General features: G+C 50.5%; 4 protein-coding genes and 1 non-coding gene across 5 annotated transcripts; 4 read left to right on the plus strand and 1 right to left on the minus strand.

The window, feature by feature from the left end:
- The first annotated feature begins 694 nt into the window (after positions 1 to 694).
- Positions 695 to 2,819, plus strand: BCR38DRAFT_187306 (uncharacterized protein). The gene is made up of 3 exons (XM_040853977.1): positions 695 to 989; positions 1,043 to 1,205; positions 1,258 to 2,819. The coding sequence occupies exons 1-3, from the start codon at positions 877 to 879 to the stop codon at positions 2,620 to 2,622; spliced, it is 1,641 nt and encodes a 546-aa protein (XP_040716073.1). The 5' UTR covers positions 695 to 876; the 3' UTR covers positions 2,623 to 2,819.
- A 1,474-nt stretch (positions 2,820 to 4,293) lies between these two features.
- On the plus strand, positions 4,294 to 9,440 carry BCR38DRAFT_513245 (uncharacterized protein). The gene is made up of 2 exons (XM_040865054.1): positions 4,294 to 4,718; positions 4,774 to 9,440. Exons 1-2 carry the CDS (start codon positions 4,505 to 4,507, stop codon positions 9,027 to 9,029), a joined length of 4,470 nt encoding a protein of 1,489 aa, XP_040716074.1. The 5' UTR covers positions 4,294 to 4,504; the 3' UTR covers positions 9,030 to 9,440.
- Positions 9,441 to 11,239: 1,799 nt separating this feature from the next.
- Positions 11,240 to 12,498, plus strand: BCR38DRAFT_408679 (uncharacterized protein; the record flags this gene model as incomplete). The annotated part of the gene is made up of 2 exons (XM_040858291.1): positions 11,240 to 11,354; positions 11,411 to 12,498. The coding sequence occupies 2 exons, from the start codon at positions 11,240 to 11,242 to the stop codon at positions 12,496 to 12,498; spliced, it is 1,203 nt and encodes a 400-aa protein (XP_040716075.1).
- Positions 12,499 to 17,208: 4,710 nt separating this feature from the next.
- Positions 17,209 to 17,382, plus strand: BCR38DRAFT_341171 (uncharacterized protein; the record flags this gene model as incomplete). Its single annotated transcript, XM_040855849.1, has 1 exon — positions 17,209 to 17,382. One exon carries the CDS (start codon positions 17,209 to 17,211, stop codon positions 17,380 to 17,382), a length of 174 nt encoding a protein of 57 aa, XP_040716076.1.
- A 1,155-nt stretch (positions 17,383 to 18,537) lies between these two features.
- BCR38DRAFT_t175 lies at positions 18,538 to 18,640 on the minus strand. Its single transcript has one exon. It is a non-coding gene; the product is annotated as a tRNA-Thr (tRNA).
- Between the last annotated feature and the right edge of the window lie 294 nt (positions 18,641 to 18,934).

Here is an 18,934-nt window from a genome sequence, read left to right on the forward strand (position 1 = left end):
CCCGTCAGCAGCAGCTGCGTGTCTAATGCGTGCGGTGGTCCTGTCCTATCCAGCATCGTGCATTGAAAGTCCACACACGCAGCAAGTCAACCACGACCGACCGACCTACTGATCCGTCGTCCTATGGGAGCTTCCGATTGTCATTGCCGCCCGCGACCCACGTTCTTTCCAGTCCTGCCTTCTCCAACTGCAGCCACTCATTCATACCTATTGAAATACCCGACAGAGCCTACTTCACCCTCTACTTCAACTAATAATTCAAGTCAACACCTACGTCGTCAACATCGCACAACAACATTCCACATCCTCTTTTTGGTTCAATTGACTCAATTGCCAAGAGATTTTTGGTTACGGCTACGGTTAACGACTATTACACAGACCGAACATCTGAAAAAAAAAACACCGAAAACAACAACAACAACCAGCATACCCTGCTCTTGTTGTCGATACCTCGCCAACAACCATCTGACAGCTTCCGCTCGCAAGTTTCGATATTGAGTAGCATGCGGCATTGAGCAATGATAGGGTCAGATCAGCATGCATTCACCGCGCCACTGATCACAAGCGTTGGCAAGAATTGGACCTCCGACGGGGTTGCCATGGCAGACTTGGGGGTATCCGGCAGTCAAAGGGTAGTGGCAGGTTCGAAGTCAGCGAGACCCACAGTAAGGCGGCGGACGGGCAACTACCGGAAAACGACAACAGGAGCGCTGCTTTTATCGCTTTTGTCAGTGACGCCAACTGTCACGGCCGAATGCTACACATTGTCGAATTCCACGCAATGCTCAGCTTTCCAGGAGGCTTACGTGTCGACCAGCGACTATCTCGTGGGACTATAGTGAGTTGCGCTTGGCGTGAAACTCACGTAGATGTTCGATGGTTATCCCTAACTCATGCGCTTGCAGCCCCTTCCTCCAATACGTCTCAGATACCGCTTCGTTTGATGAACAATTGAGTTCGTTTGTCCAAACCAGCTATGTCCAAGAGAAGTGAGTGGACTCTGATCTCCTCGAGCTTATGCTCTTACTAAGTCATCATTCAGGTACCAAACACTACTCGGGTGTAATAACGTCGATCTCACCAATACAACTGAGTTGTATGCACGATTTACAACCTCGGTCATTTGTAATGCCATTGTTCAAAATTCAATCGACGATTGCGATTTGTCTGGCACAGCTGCGAAGCCACTTTGCGCTGAATCTTGCGTGAGTCTGGTCGAAGTCTGATTCGTGCCTTCAAATCACTGACCATGAGAAGGCTCAATTTGCCGAGAGTGAAGCGTACGTCGTGGCGGACAGCAATATCTGCTCGGATCCCAGCAGCAACAACCAAAGTCAGATAAGAGCCGACTTCACGAATTGCGCTCTGCCAGCTAATTCACTTTCGACTGCAAACTGCATCGACGGAATTGATAATGAACCACTCAATTGCGGATACGGCAATAGCACCATTGGTCTTTGCACATACTGCGCGTCGGGGGGGATCAATTCCACAGACACGTGCTGCTACAACTCCAACGCCGAGACCCGGTGTGCCGGGGTGGTGTTACCCAGCATTAGGCCGTCGGTCACCTTCACTGCTACTGCGACATCGACTGCGACAGGTACTGCTGTGCCTGCCACAGGGAATACTAACAATGGCCTGTCCGGCGGTGCCATCGCGGGCATCGTTGTGGGTTCAGTGATTGGTGTTGCCCTGCTCGCCTTCCTCGTATTCATTTGTCTTAGGTTGGCACGCCGCAGGAACTCCAGCCAAAAGGGTAGCATCTTCAACCAACCCTCGCCTTCTAGGAAAGGGCAGTCAACCACACAGCTTCCACCACCGACTCCGCCACAAGGATACGAAATTCTTCCTGGTGGGAGGATAGCACGCATGTCTGCACTGGAGGGTCACTCGGGAGATTCACCCTCGAGGCCCGGCGATTCCCGACGAGGAGAGTCCAGGCGAGGAGAGTCCAGACGAGGGGGATCCGCAGGCGCTGCTACTGCCGGCGCGGCGGCAGGATACATGACGGGAAGAAGGAGAGGTGATAATCTCTCATCATCCATATCTGGAGACAGTCCCGAATCAGAGACTCGCATGGGTGTCTTGCGACCACCACCAACAAGCCGTAGGAATGGCTCATTGTCGAGCAACTCGATAATGGCTGGTGAGGATGCTCAGTCCCCCACTAGTGCTGGCGGAATGTCGTCGCCTCAGGGGGTTGCCAGCCAACAGTCTGAGCAGCTGCCATTCTTCAAGGACTATTACTCACAAGACGACATTCACCCCGGAGATCGCGTGGCTGTTCTTTGGGCCTATCAACCCCGTGCCGCAGACGAGTTCGCCCTGGAGCGCGGCGACATGCTCAAGGTGGTTGGCATATGGGATGATGGCTGGGCTACAGGCGTCATGATGGAGGAGCACGCTGATGAATGGGAAGCTAGACGACAAGCTCAAAGGGACAGTGGTGTTTCCAACACGTCGGGCCGTGGACGTGATACCTCTCCTCCAGTCACTGGTGAGATCAAAGCATTCCCGCTTGTTTGCGTGTGCCTGCCCGAACATTGGAGGAAAACCATAGAGGGAGACGGCTCAACAGAAACCGCATCCAGCGCCCACCAAGGCAGCCAACTTACTTGAGCCATATGATGACCTGGTATTTCACGCATCTCTGGATTTAGTCCTGAGTCAGGGCGGTGTTTTATTCGCATTGCTTCGGCGTTCAGGGCTTTTGGTTTGCACTCTCGGCCGTGGACCACCTCACGACACCAATCCGATCTTGTTTACAGCATTGCGACTTTGTGCTGCGCTCTTATCCACACAATCCCTCACCTGCACATAGATACGACAGTTTGCATTTTTGCGGACACGCTTAATGCCTTCAGTTCTAGACGACCTAATTTAATTCATTTCGGACCGCTTCGCCTCGGATCACGACTTGGACCGCGAGCTTTTGGCCTCTACTCCGACGGTTGTGCTCTGCAGCTTATCAGCGGCAAGCTGGACGAAATGAAGAGACGCGATTGGATCACTCCTAATATGGCGATGACGCATTGTGCCCTCCCCTTTTACTTCGTTGTTCTTTATATACCCACTTGGCCAGCAAGAAGCGTTTTTCGATGCGCATGGTGTCGGGGAGGGCCGCTTGCCGCGTGATTACGTTCGGCTTCGAAGGGGGGACTTTTGGGGGTTCATAAGAGAGGAAGCTGTACGTCATGCAACCTGCAAACCTACATACTTGAAGACAAGGGGACGAGGCTTGAAGATTTGGGATATGTCTTCACGATTGCCACGGAGAGCTGTTACGCTACCGAGCATAGAGATGTCTTGAAGGGGGCCCCTGTCAATATCTTAACTGCCACATCTCAATTAGTTGAATGCAGAGAAAGTTAGCTTCCAATCACTTGTTGGTGATGAACATTTCGTACCGTCCCAGGATCAGCGGTGAGCTATGCCTGGGATTTTCTGGAAACAGTTTCAGCACCCAACCTTGAAACTCTCCAAGATTGCTAAATCAGAGGGAGGCCATGGAGTCCAATGAGGTGGGCGCAGCTCGATTGGCGAAATTAAGTATATGAACAAACGACCGGGTTCGCAAGGACCATGGGTTACATGAAGATGGTACGGGAAGTACCGGTTCCTTGAATGAAGGTGCTGCAGAGAGACTTTTCAAATCAGCCCGATCTGCCAATTACCATGGGGACATAGTGTTTCGATGTATAATGTTTCGGTAAGTATATAGACCACGACCAAGAGATACGGACCCTGGACCAGGGTAAATATGTCATTGTGTATCTCAATAATGATGCAAAGGAAACTTAACATTACCTAGGTGTTGTAATAGTTCGAATTAAGATGCACGAACGGATGGTGAACCTACGTATTCATTGATATTTTTAGGTGCTGAACCCGAGGATCTGGTGATGGTGTAGTGGTGATCTGACAGGCGAGTAAAGAATAAGAGAATATGCATCAGTGAACCAAAGTGACTCAAAATAACTCTCATCTCATAGCTTGTAGATTTAGAGCTGACTATTGTACCTTCAGCAAGTTTAGAGGATTGCCAGGCCAATGGCTACTTGAGTAAGTAATTGGTTACTCGATCATTTTAACAAGAAAACAATCTCACTCTAGGAAACTCTTTGTCTTCAAGTTCTAGTGGGTGCTGCTTCAAGGTTGAGTTCAGTGGAAGGGTACGTACCTGATAGTAGATCGATGGACCGTGCACAACAGTGGATCCCACTTGCAGCCCCCAACTTTACTTGCGGTTAGACGGGGAGCTGCTGAGCTGCTGGTGCTGCAGCCTGTAATCGCAGCGAACCTCTATGTCATCACAGCCTCGCATTTCTGCCTTGTCCTCTCCACAATCGACTCAGATATTGTTGTTTTAATTGAAACAGGCCTAGAACACCGACAGTCGTGTGCAAGCGACAGTTCTTAGGGGTAGGTCCAAGATGAGCTGTGACCCGGCAAGCACACTTCCCAGGTAGGCCCGTTGGTACCTGTGAACTCGGCATCCATCATGGGGCAGAGCTACTCTCTCACGACGCCGTATGCTGGCTCTGCCGGCATCGACGTCCCAGAACTGTCAGACCTCGTCCACGAGAGGTCCCTCGGAAGCGCTCGCTTTATGAAAAGCATCCGAGCTCGGAATTACGATGGTCTAGTCCTCGTCAAGGTCACTGTAAAGCCCCACACGCCCATGTCCTTGCAGTCGTATGGCAACAAGATACTGCGTAGGTAACAGTTTACTTTCAGACCAGGTATTTCATATGCTAAACCTATAGAAAGTCGAACGAGACAAACTGAGAGACGTTCCAAACGCCCTGGGCTACGAGCGCGCCTTCGAGACCGAGATGAACGCCTATCTTATTCGACAGTACCTTTATAGCTCCCTATACGATCGCCTATCCACAAGACCCTTCCTGGAGGATATCGAGAAGAAATGGATATCTTTCCAGCTTCTATGCGCTTTGCGCGACTGCCACGCCAGGGATGTTTACCACGGAGATATCAAAACGGAGAACATACTCGTCACCTCCTGGAACTGGGTCTATCTGTCTGACTTCACCGGTAGCTTCAAGCCCTCGCGCCTTCCCGACAACAACCCGGCGTTGTATTCATATTTCTTCGACATATCAAGTCGCCGGACATGCTACATCGCGCCAGAAAGATTTCTTGCCCCTGGGGAGGATGCAGAGGACAGCGACGGGATTACTTGGGCCATGGACATATTCAGTGCTGGCTGTGTTATTGCAGAACTGTTCCTGGAGACCCCCATCTTCCACCTCAGCCAGCTTTACAAGTACCGCCGTGGCGAATATGATCCCGTTATCTCGCATCTTAGCAGGATACCAGATCAAGGCCTGCGGGAAATGCTCTCGAGCATGGTGGCGCTGGACCCTGAGAAACGGTATTGTGCTGAACAGTACTTGGATGTCTACAAGGGAAAGGTATTTCCCGAATATTTCTACAACCCCCTTCATCAGTATATGGAGTCGGTTACAGATCTTACGTCTGGGCGGGCGCCCATCTCGGGAATGTCGAAGAACCTTGGCGAAGCCGATGAGCGAATAGACCGGGTTTACTACGACTTCGATAAGATCTCGTACTTCCTGGGTTATTCCGATACCAAGGAGACTTCAACACAGTTGTCACATTTCACCCCCAGGTTAGGACTCGGCCTTCTCCCGGTGAGGCTCAACATACCCAACAATGAGCACTACACATCTATCACAACACAACCCTCTGCGGATGATGGGACCTTGATCTTTCTCACATTGGTTGCTGGGTCGCTCCGTAATACGGCCCGGGCAGCATCAAAGATACGAGCATGTGACGTTTTGCTGGCATTCTCGGAACGATTGACAGACGAGGCCAAGTTGGACAGAGTCCTTCCCTATTTGATGACTTTGCTCAATGACGACTCTGATATCGTGGCTATCGCTGCGGTTCGTGCGGTGACGCAGCTTCTGGCCATGGTGACAGTCGTCACACCTGTCAATGCACACGTCCTGCCAGAATACATCATGCCCAGGATGCAGGTGTTTCTGTCAGGCGCTTCCCGACAGCCTGTTCTAGGAAAAGAGCGCAGAGAGCCAACTCTTTTAGTCAGGGCTACATATGCATCTTGTCTGGGGAGCCTAGCAACGACAGCCTCTAGGTTTTTGGAGATGACTGCCATTCTGAGAGCGGAAGGATCCATTTCTGCCGCTGATCCCGAGGTTGAAGCCGGGAGTGATGATGCTGCCTTTGACAATTTGTTTGACAACGCGCAACGGGAGCTTGTAGAACTATTTGAGGTGCACGCAAAAGCTTTGGTCGAAGACTCGGACGCATCGGTTCGCCGGGCATTCCTCAGCTCAGTCCCGGAGCTTTGCATGTTCTTTGGAAGTGCTGAATCGAATGATATTCTACTAACTCACTTGAATACCTACCTGAACGATCGAGACTGGATGCTGAAATGCGCCTTTTTCGATACGGTTGTCGGTATTGCTACGTTTCTCGGCAGCACAAGTTTGGAAGAATTTAACCTGCCCCTAATGGTCCAGGCTCTGACGGACCCTGAGGAGCATGTTGTGCAAGCAGCGCTGCATTCTTTAGCAGAGCTGGCCAAGCTCGGTCTGCTGTCCAAACCAAAGATATGGGAACTGGTGGATGTGGTGGGTCGCTTCACCATGCACCCGAACCTATGGATCCGAGAATCGGCAGCAGAGTATTTGTCGAGCGCGGCGAAGCTCCTATCACCCGCGCAAATCAGGTGCTTGATATTGCCGCAAGTTCAGCCTTTCCTGAAAGGCGCCATAATCCCTGACTTCTCCGAACTTGGGCTCCTCGACGCGTTAAAGAAACCGTTATCCCGAACTGTGTTTGATCAGGCTCTGGTGTGGGCCCAGAAAGCCGAGAAGGGCTTGTTTTGGAAGGCAATACAGAAACAGAAACAATCCATGTTCAACATGGGGTCTACAGGCATAGCCATGAAGTCCTCGCGAGAGTCGCAACCTATTTTCATGAGCAAGGTGTTGAAGAACGATGAAGATGAGCAGTGGCTTGCACGGTTGCGTAACCATGGCATGGCACAAGAGGACGAGTTCAAGCTTCTTGTTCTAAGAGAGTTCATTTGGCGACTCAGTCAAATGAGAGGTCGAGACTTGTTGGCTTCGGATGCTCCATCAAAGGGGCTCGGCGACATCGTGAATGTGCGAACCATCAAATCGACCAAAATACAGAATGTCATGTTCGACGAAACAGTGCCTCCCGGCGAACCTACACAGCAACCTAGAACACAAGCGGGTCCGGACGAAGGTCCTTATACCATTGCCGATGCTCTTCTCGATGCATCGATGACCATTGACGAACCAGTAGGCAGACGGCGGCGAGCTGCCTTGAACAGCCACCGCACAAGGATGAGCAGCACAGGCGGTGCTGTATCGCCGCAGAATATAGAAAGCAGGGCTTCACTATCGCCTACACACACCCAACCGTCATCCCCTACAGGCGGCCGTGCGAGCTTTGACGATGCGAGACGAGCATCGTCGACCTCGCGGGGACGTGCGTCAGTTAGGGACGACGAAACGTCTTCACAAGATCGACCTTACTCAGCCCGCCGTGCGATCCGTCATCAGTCAAGTGCACTTGACTTGTTGAATCGAAAGGACAGCAACAGATCTGTTCCCGAAACCGGGACCACGGAAACCAACGCGTTTGGGCAGGTTGAAGGGCCTTTTGCTCAGAATCCACCACCGAGGATAACACTCCCGGAGAAGATAGGCGAGAACGGTGAAAGTGGGCCAAAGAGGAAAGTGGCTCATTCTTACGAAGGCAGCGATCCCAATATTATGAAGATGTTGGACGGCATGTACTTCGATAACTACCCACACGACATTGCTGAATTTGGCCCTCTTGTCACGCCACCATCTCGGCGACAAAACACCACTAGGCACACCTCACAGGGAGTAGATGAGGCCTGGAGGCCCACTGGGAAACTAGTTGCAACCTTTGCTGAGCATACGGGGGCCATCAATCGCGTCGTTGCGTCTCCTGATCACATGTTCTTTATAACCGGTGGTGACGATGGTACAGTGAAAGTGTGGGACTCGTCGCGGCTTGAGCGTAATGTCTCTCACCGCGCGCGACAAACGCACAAGCACCCGCTCGGCGGCAAGGTCGTTGCGCTTTGCTTCATCGAACATACGCACTGTTTCGTGAGCTGCTCGACGGATGGCACTGTACACATTGTGAAAGTCGTTGCCAGTCCGTCGGCGTCATCGACAAAATACATGCAACTCCGACTTCTCCGCGAGTACCAGCTACCAAAAGGGGAATATGCTGTTTGGTGCACACATTTCAAGCTCGAGCTTCATTCCGTCCTCCTCCTCGCTACAACTCGCTCACGCGTGGTTGCTATCGACCTGCGTACCATGACACCCCTTTACGCGCTCGAGAATCCCGTCCATCACGGCACGCCAACCTGCTTCGTAGTCGATCGTAAGAGGTTCTGGCTACTCCTGGGTACTTCTCATGGCGTGCTAGATCTCTGGGATCTTCGCTTCAAGCTTCGCGTCAAAAGCTGGGGGATCCCGGGCAAGTCGCCCATATATCGCCTCGCTCTGCACCCCAGTAGGGGCCGGGGCAAATGGGTCTGTGTGGCGGGTGGGACGGGCTTGGCCGAGGTGACGGTTTGGGATATCGAGAAGGCGACGTGTCGGGAGATATACCGCGCCACTGGCTCCTCGTCCAAGGACGGACCGCGTGACTACGTAGGCTGGGACGTTGATGAAGACAAACCCGAGGGTATGTTGGGTCGGTTTGCGACTAACATCGAGCCGTCTGCGAGTGCCGCCGATCGTTGCATCAGGGCTATGATTGTTGGGAGTGCTTCCATGGAGGAGCAGCGCGACGTGCGGCATGGGTATATTATTACGGGGGCTGCGGACAAGCAACTAAGGTTCTGGGATCTGAATCGCATCGAGCAGTCGTGCGTGTTCAGCGGCTCACCAAACGAGGACTCCAAGTCCGTCTTTACAAATCACATATCGCCCCAATAACCCGGGCTTGACGCTGAACGTGGAGCGCATGCCCAAGAGTACTGCTTCTGCATCCTCAACGACCGGTGGGGAACAAAAAGGCGGCAATAATAAGAATAACAGCGGCGATTATTCACCTACAGCAGTAACGCCGCCAGCGAAGAAGGGCCGTGAGAAGCCACCGCGGCACACTGTAATCTCAGCCGAGCAGGCCAGGCTGCTTAGAAGCCATCTGGACTCCATCCTCGACGTGATCGTCCTCGAGGTGCCGTACACCATGACGGTATCGGTCGACCGGTCCGGAGTCATTTTTGTGTTTCAGTAAGGCTGGAGACCTTTCAACCCGTTGGCGGTTCTGAGAGGGCTGGAAAGGTTGGAGGGGTGGGGTCAGAAGTGGGAGGCAAGGATGTCGAAGGAGGGGATAATGGGATCGATAATGAAGGTGGAGGTTGAGGCAAAGGTTGAGGCGAAGGTGAAGACGGACGGTGTGGGTGAGGTGGAGGATCCCCCGGCATAACGAAGAAATAGACGTAGGATAGTGTGGTGCACACCGAATGGAACCTGTATTTGAATATGAATTGGGTGTGCTACTTAAAGCGACGATGCAGTACAAATGCCGTCCGTGGTTTGCAAAGGGGTACAGTCGTGTACTTGTGATTCAGACAGCTGCTCCCCTTTGCGGTACACTTGGCACAACGTCGATTCGCCAGATTCCATCTTGTATATCAATCAGCCTAGCAAGGCATAGAGTACCTAAGCGAATGAGATGCGAGGGTCTTCAAGTCTAGAAGCCGGCCTCTTCTATCGTAATCCCTTTCTTCCCCCTGCGTTGTCTTCCACTTCTATGGCTACCCCTATTTTTATCTCATCGTCCCTATGCTTGACGGGCTCGTAAGAACAATAATTTCTGTAAGGGGGTCTTTCCTTATTGAACACAGTGCGTTGTGGTCAAAATTTGCGCAATCGGCCAACTATCTCATTACCATGAAGATAGCTCCAAGTGACGAACAAAAAGGTACAGGACCTGGGGGAACCTCCCCCCGCCGCCGGCGGTACCGTGGACAACAGCAACTTAACATTGCATACTGTATAATTCTGTGAGATACTCATTTACATATACGTGCGATTCCGGTGTACCTCCAAGTATAGTACTCTACTACTCAAGATGTGACTTCTGAGTCTCTGAAATAATGATAATAGACTTTCAAGACAATGGAAGACAAATTTACGCCTTCGTATATTAAGTTGGAAACGGCCAAACGAAATGCAATCCAGGCAAGAAAGTAGGGTAAAACAAAAGTCATACGCTCAATTATTTCATTTGTATAGATCCACGGGTATCTTCTCTTCTTCTTATTCCCTCTATCTCGCCTCACGTCTTTGCCCATCTGGAGCAAAACTAACCAACCTGCTCCCACTCAAGCAAATCCGTCTTTTTTCACGCCATCGGGATCACGTCCCAGTCCACCCACCCCTCTTCACCAAGCCACACTTCCTTAACTAGCCCTCCGATCTGAAAATAAAACGACCCCATATCGACCTTACCTGACAGCGGCACATTTCGTACAGGTCTGGGGCTCAGAGATCACGACACATACATATATAGGGCTGAGGTGGGTTGGAGCTAGATTACTAGCACATTTTATTCATTTATCGGGCTTCTCTGACAAATCTTCCAGTGGATAATCCAGTTGAGTTGAAATGTAGAGTTAACTCGTCCTTACCAACACAAGTCTCACCAACCGGCTGCCTCTCTACAAATCGATATGGCCCCTCTCATAAAATAGGTGCGTTGCTGTACAAGCTTCATACTTGAGAAGGTGGGTGAAAGTAAAATCCGTCCGTCCTTAGGCAGCTTTGCCACATGCCGACAGTTGAATGCCGTGTACGAGTAGGTACAGTGGGTGGGATTACTTTAACGTGATCACACAACTAGCTATATCTGCATCGGAAAGAGTTGCTATTGAGTGCCATCAAATTGGTCTATTGGTCTTGGCAGACTAGAATCGATGTCGTATAGCCGGATACCGGCTTAAATGCATAATACCGACTCGTTCGTTGTAACACGGTTTACTCTGACGTACTCACAATGTTGGCGGGGCATGTGAAAGCTTCCAACTGGCGACTCTGTCAATCCAAGCAAGTCACAGTTTTCTATATATCCTTGGCAATCGATACTTCGCATGGAACCAGCCCAGAACCAATCATATCAACAACACCAAATGGCCAGCATGCCCCCCCGAACCTCGCTACAGGCATTCCTGGCAACGGCTCGCGCGGCACTTACAGCCCCTCCATCGAAACGAACAGCGCCTGTGACCTTTGTGGTGGGCAATGAGTCGGCTGGTATGCACCACCCCCTGGTTTATACAACTTGACCAATTGGCTGATCTACCCCCCAGACCTCGACTCTCTCTGTTCAGCCCTTCTGCTAGCCTACCTACGCACCCACACCCCGCCTCACGCCCTGCACGTCCCCCTCTGCAACCTGCCCCGCGATGATCTCACCCTGCGCCCCGAATTTACCTCCGTCCTGCGCTCCGCCGCTGCGCACCCTTCCGACATCCTGACCCTGACCGAGCTCCCCCACCCCGAGGCCCTGAAAGCCGAGGATACCGAATGGCTACTCGTGGACCACAATGCCATGACGGGCTCCTTGGGCGAGCTCTACGGCAGTAGGGTCGTGGGCTGCATCGACCACCACGCCGACGAATCTAAAGTGCCCCGCGACAGCGCGACCCGCATCATCGAGAAAACAGGCAGCTGCGCCAGCCTAGTCACAGAACACTGCCGCTCAGCCTGGGATGCGTTGTCCACGGACGAGCAAATCGACGCGCAGCTTGCGTATTTGGGACTCGGACCCATTCTGGTCGACACGACGAACCTCACAGACAAGAACAAGACGACGGAGCACGACGTCGGCGCTGTGGAGTACCTGGAGTACAAGCTCGCGAATATGAAAAGTAGCGACGATGGCATTTATGAGAGAAGCGCCTTTTGGACGCGCATCTCGCATCTTAAAGAGGACATAGCATCGTTGTCGCTCAGAGACGTGTTTCGGAAGGACTATAAGGAGTGGGATGAGGGGGCGCTGAAGCTGGGCACTTCGTCGGCGCCGCAGGACTTTAGGTTTTTGGTGGAGAAGGCGGGTGAGGGTGCGGAGGAGGCCTTGGTCGAGACGCTGGGGAAGTGGGCCGAGGAGAAGAAGGTGGATCTGGTGGCGGTTTTGACGGCTTTTCGGACGGAGGGGGTGTTTCAGAGGGAGTTGCTAGTTTGGGGTCGGACGGCGGCGGGGATTCCTGCTGCGAGGGAGTTTGAGAGGAAGTTCGGAAAAGAGCTGGAGTTAGAGAGCTGGGATGATGGGAAGCTGGATTCTGACGGGGATGAGGGCGAGGGAGGGTGGAGGAGGTGCTGGAAGCAGGGCCAAGTGAAGGATGGTCGGAAGCAGATCGGGCCTATGTTGAGAGAAGTCATGAATGGGGCCAAGTAAGAGGTGGCGAGGAAGAGGAAGAGAAGCCTGTCGACATGGCATAGCTCGGTGTTGGAACAATACCCCATGTGATTCTAGACTGGTTTAATGATGGCAACCCTAGATTGTGTCATAACCGAAATGGATGCTTATAGACAACTATTCATCGTGCTCATAAACATGTAAATCATTATCAATTCTTAACATCTGTCCTAGACCCCAACCTATTGCACAGGCCCCAAGTTGCCAACTCAGACAGCAGCTACGATAGCCTCCAACCACTTACCCAGTCTGTACGCCTGTTTCGCAACCTGCAAACTAAAAATCGGCTGCGCATCATCCGTAGAATCCCCAGAAAGCCCCTTATCCTCAACCGCCCGGATCCCACCAACCAGTACTAATTTTGGGGTGAATAGGACCGACTTTTGCGACCAGTACCAGTTTGAAGATAACGTAAGGTTGCTGATTGGCTACTTAACAGCCAATTCTCAACTCGAATTTGTCTCCGGAGTCTCTTCACAGGAATCGGACTGATTGTACAGATTGTGTGCTCTGAAGGTGTGTATATCCATGTCTTCTCGAGCTATTCAAAAGATTGCACTGTGGCCATAATGGCCTTATGTACGTAGAAATGATCGATGCTCTTAGACGGCCAGAAGTTATATGGCATGTTGGGGAATAGTCCTGGGGCACTGTTAAGTTCATGATCTGTTTGAGCGGCCTGCTAAGCCGGCAACGCGGCTATATTGGCCATCATGGTCCAACAACGGGCCACGTATTATGTGAAAATACTTTGCGGTTGCGTTGTTGTAATTGTTGTAACTGTTTGACCTATAGCGATAAACAAGTACGGGTAACCGAACCCTTGAATGGCTTCCTGATAGCTGACATAGGGACCAACTTCAAGCCCCACCGCTCATGGAGGCCTTGTCCAATATCCCTTTTCGCAACTGTGATTGATCAATCATATCAATGCCATCCTACCCAAGCGCCCCGGACATCCTGGGTTCTGCCTTTTAGCGCCGTCTTGTGCACTATTATAGGGCTTGTTCGGTGAGGCGAAGGACAACGAAGCTACAGGAATACTGAATAATGAAACCCTCCAAAATCCGTGCTCCAGGAATAAGCCAGAACTTCATGGCCCCAGTCGACGATGTGAGTTTTGGACGCCTGGATTTTATACTCAACATGTTTTTAACTAGCAATGCCAGACTTCCAACAGGCGATGTCAAGAGTGGACTACAGATTATCTCACACTTGCGTACCAAAAACTATATCAGCCCCGAGGCCGTCGAACTCACACAGGCACAGCGCGACCCGCCTACTTACGAGGTAGGACTTCGGCCGGCTGGGCAGGGGGGACGGAATATATAGAGCGAAGTTTAGTATGGATAGCTCCGTACATATTGCGATTTTCCACATCTACAACGAATCCAAGGATCATGGGCGCCTCCACATCCAGTACTCCGAGAAGGTGATCGACTCATCTGCGTAAGGTTTCATGAAGGTCTCAGACCACCCAGATTCACGCCATTCATGCCAATAACGCTCAGCAACGAGCGCCTTACAGTACTCCTAATATTCAGGATACCATCCTGCCTGTTCCCAGTCCAAAATAGCAGCAATCTTTCATGATCCAGGGGTACCTGATACTATGATGTTCCCGAGGTTAAGATCCCCGTGGGTTAAGCAGATATCGCATGTGTCAGGAAGGTAGGCTCAGTATGGATCCGGGGGTCTTGTTGATGTAGGTGATAACCAAAATGCGGCATCTTGTACCCAGTTATGAAAGACCTTAACTGTAGCAAAAGGACCGGCCTCGTAGTCGAGGCGGGAGTAAAAGTCCTGAACCCGCCCGCCATTTGTAGAGCCGGAGCTAAATTCAGTATTTACGTGAAGTCAAAGGTATATGGAATATGTACCGACAAACTGGGTCAACGGATTCTGCCGTGGTCGCCTTAGAGTTGCAACTATCTGTTTCAACTGATCACGTAGTGACACTTTCTCAGCTTGAGTAAGCGACGGCCAACTTTCCCAGAACGTCAAGCCTTCAGCGAGGCACATATAGATGAAGTTTTCACCTTGATCAACTCTCCACCTAAAAAGTTCGGGTACAGGGACTTCGTTGTTTGGGAATAGCTGACGGATCGCTTGCCTTGTTTGCGCTTCTTCGAGCCTAATAGAACAAGAATCCCCAAATTTGACTATAAGATTCAAACATCAAACCTGACGGCTTTAGGATACGCCTATGCCTCCTACTCCTTACGAACTGTAGCCGGTGTGGGTAGTTGTGGTGGAGTAGACGAGGCGTTAGTTGGGGCCTCGAAAAAGGAAGCTGCTACAAAATCCATCTGAGTGATGGACATGTCTGGTAAATCCATGGCTAACGTATTTGCGAGTTTTATTAGCGACTGATGATACTCAAGAGCGAGTGCTGTTCTATTGAACTTTGTTTGGGCGGTACGCGGGGTCATGTGAGACAGGGCTTAGTGGGACTATTACAAGTGTCAGTCCGTTTTACTACCTATCTGTCACTGAAGGTTAGATCACTTAACGTAACCATCTGATTGCTGGATTACAGCCACTGGTCAGGTTGCACGAAGCGTCTTCGCTGGCCATCATATCGGGTGTTTTGATTGATCCATTTTGTTAGTTATCCTTGATAACCGACTGGGATTCGACAGCCCACTGGTATTTGAGGTGTGCGAGAATCTCATCTCGTTGTTGCCCACAAGTCAAGCCAGAGACCTTAGAAGCTATCCTATGTTGCCCGGCTATCTTACCCGGCATTGATCCAATCGCCAGCAGGAAGACCTGCATAAAAATTGGTAATGTGTTCATGAACGATGGCCGTCGATGGCGCGTCTTTACAGCATGGAAAAGTGTACGGCCGGCAAACAGTAAACCGTTCGGCTCGCACCTTGGCCAAGACGAATGGTTGCACGTGTATTTCGATTTTCGCCCAATGGGTTCCCTCAGGCACCAAGAAGCCTATAAAAGCTTTATCCTTCTGGAGTCGATACTTCCCTGGTTCACCTAGATTGGCAATATGAAAGTGAGAAACCATGATTGCAGCCCCTTTGCGTTCGACTCTGGCTTCGAGGCACAGGAGATATAGGAGACACAGGAGACAGAGGGGACAGAGGGACAGAGTCCAAGGCACGCAGGGGTTCCCGTCGTGCAGGAGCGCTTACATTTCCTCCACCAACGGCGCGGGCGTCTGGGATTTCGTCACAAAATCTTTAGTGGCCCACAGGCGGTGATGACTGGATATAGCATTGCTTCTCCGTCTAGCTCAACCTGGGGTCCATCCCCACACCCATAGGCGTTACACCCTGGCTGGCATGGGTGTCGCAATTGACGTCATTGCCACTCATCTCTACTTATAATAGCCGCTATGGTTTTCAACAACCAAGGCCTTCATCGTAATTTTTGAAATTCTAACAACTATCCATCGGCTCACGACTTATGTACCAACTTCCTGGTTCTAGTCTTCCTCCTCGCTTATCTGGAGCATCTGCTGCCAGCCTGGCCGTACCGGAGGAGTGTTCCGAGCTGTATAAATGGGAGCAACCAATTTCGAGTCGACAGATTCAACGCCCTCGAATTCGGACGGAGGCATCATGCCTTTACGGCCGCAAAGCTCTCAACCGCCGCTATGAGCCGTTTCGCAATCGGGGCTGTCAGGCAGATTAGGCCGATAGGAAGGAACAGTATCAGTAGATTTAGGAGTTTGCAAGTCCATTATATGCGTAGATGGTGTGGAGGCTCGTGCCCATTGATGGGTTTTGCCAGCTTTCCTGTTGCTTGAATGATTTCCAATCCTCAACATACCCCTGACAGGCCCCCCTGAAGATATTAACCCTGAGGCTCTGTAGGTACTATAGTGGCATCTTGAACTGCTGTGTACTTCTCTCATACGGCGAAGAGGAAATTCAATTTTGAGAGCTATCCAGCCGCAACGTGCAGATAAGACCGACGCTGCGCTCATAGACAGACACTGCAGATAAAGCCAAGTCAGGCGCTCTATTTAGTCGTAGATACCTTTCAAGCTTCTTTTCGAGCTTCTTTTTGAGCGTCAAGGTATAGTCATTTAGCTGGGTCGTAGTATCCACCGATATTTTGAGATACTTTAGCCTATGTAGCCCGAAAACCCAGCGCATATGATTTAGGCATATGTACGGTCGAAAGAATGTAGAGCATGGTTACATGCCTCTGAAATATTTTATTATGGTACTGTGAGAATTCCTAGACCCAACGTGCCTTGCTTGTCACCCCTACTATATTCCGACCTATGTTCTAGGCACATTGTACCGTTAAAACCAAAAGTGGCTACTTGTGCTTGTGCTTCTCCCAAGTAAAAGGAAGTAAAACAAGGTTAGGCATGGATGGCGAAGACAAACAAAAAGAAGTGACGCCAAAACATAATCGTCCAGCTTGACTAGTTTTGTTGAATAGGCCCAGACACACAGATATGTGGCTAGGCTCCCTGTCAACCGGGAATATTTATGAACGGGTTGCAGGCACCTCATCGACGATGCAGTCGAGTAGTATCTAACGGAAGGATCAGTCACAAAATTTACAACATGCAACTAAACATAAAGAAGCAAACGTCTAGAAATCTCCAAATATAGTTCAGGAGGAACAGGAACATTGCGGGTCATCAATCACGGTCAAGTCTTGCTCATATCTTTACCTCCGAGCCGCATGATAACACTTAGCTTACACCAAATGTGCGACTTCGAAGAATTCCTATTTGAATGTAAACATTCCGTTGTTAAACTCAAGTCATATTGTCATTTCGCGCGTAACGATCCTAACCACCAAGGTTTTGGGGTCAAAGTACTACGGAGATCATGGAAACAGCATGGTAGAATCTGTGATGATTGCACGATGAAAGCTTAGGCCGAACTGCCTGTACCGACGGGTAAAGCTTTGGCCAGTCTTATGTACCAGACTACCAGCTAATAGAGGATCAGAAGATCCGCTCGACATGCTTCATCAGGGGTATTACTTGACAGTTTCATTATAAACTATGATATGCTTCCTTCTATGCGAGCCCGGCTTATAGATTGAGAAACATATATACATACTGAAACGGGGTCAGGCGGTCAGTAGGATATACCTACCACCTAACACACTGAACAGACGGCTCCAGTACTAATAGATCCCATCTGTTGGTCTGATCAGACGAAGATCGTGGTACTGCTTGCAAGTCTTGTGCGTAAGTTGGTCGGATGTGCCTCTGATATGCCTCTGAGACTAGCGACGGGATAATTCTCAGAACAGGACGTCTGGCTCTGGGAGTCGAACTGAAGCTACTACTAGTACTGGTTTGCTCTGATCAGGGCAAGACACAGGCCTCTGTAGTCGTTAAGAATAAGATAAAAGCAGAATAATAGGATCTTGAACGTAAAGATAAACTAACTGAAAAGTGAAGGTGAAGATAATTAAGGATAATAAATAAATAAAAAATAAATATTAAATACGCCGTAGGTGTTAACCCTCGGTACCTCTACAAGTACTCCCTTAAGGGGCTATAGATGATATAGCGGGCCCTTAAGCCGCGTCGGGCGGTTATACAGGTAAACTTGTAGCCAAACGACTACTAAACCTCCTGTCCCTCCCTAAGTCTGTGCTACAACCCCTGCCTGAACTACCGATAAGTGTGGTAATGTGGCACTTAAATTCGTCCTCAGGGGTGGGATGCTGCTGATGTGCAGAAGATGCTCGACTATTTTTTGTCGCGACAAGCCGTAATATCTGCTAATTGGGGTTCTCGTCGAGCGTATACATCTCAACCATACGCTCAAGTGGATAGACCGTAACGTGGTCTAGACGCTCGCAAGAATCGCGGCGAGAGGGGGTCCGATAAGGGGTCGGATTAACGATTCGAATACTGGACCGGCTGTCGAGCTATATTCCGCCGACATAGTACTTGACAGTTAACTGGCTAGGATGCTCGTAATCCTAAACTGCACCAATCTCCCTATTATCGCTAGGTAGGCGAAGTCAACAAGGTGGGCAGCGCGCCGTAAGGGTTGACTCAACCCCCTTGTGTGTCAGCTGCGGGATTCGAACCCGCGACTCGTCACCGAAAAAAGTGGGCGAGGCTCAAATCGGGACTTATCTACCAGCGAAGTGACCAACTACACCAGCCGACAAGGGTAATAAGAAGAGGATTCGTGTCCTGCTCCGTCGCTATGCTTCTTAAAGAAGAGAAAATAAAGTTTCTTCCCGTTCCGTAACCTATTTTCCCTGGCGTACCCCACTACAATACCATGTTGCTTCCGCCTAGTAAGCTCAAGCCGAGGATTGTGCCTACAAGACGATCGACCCGCCTTTACGTGAATTGATATATTTTGAAACCTTCCCTAAGACAAACTGTAGTTCCTTCTCAAAGAGGCCTTTACTTTGCTCTTTTGGTCCACGTCTCCGTCTGCTTGTCAGGATATTA

Source organism: Pseudomassariella vexata (genome assembly GCF_002105095.1).
Source record: "Pseudomassariella vexata strain CBS 129021 chromosome Unknown BCR38scaffold_6, whole genome shotgun sequence".
NCBI lineage: Eukaryota > Fungi > Ascomycota > Sordariomycetes > Amphisphaeriales > Pseudomassariaceae > Pseudomassariella > Pseudomassariella vexata.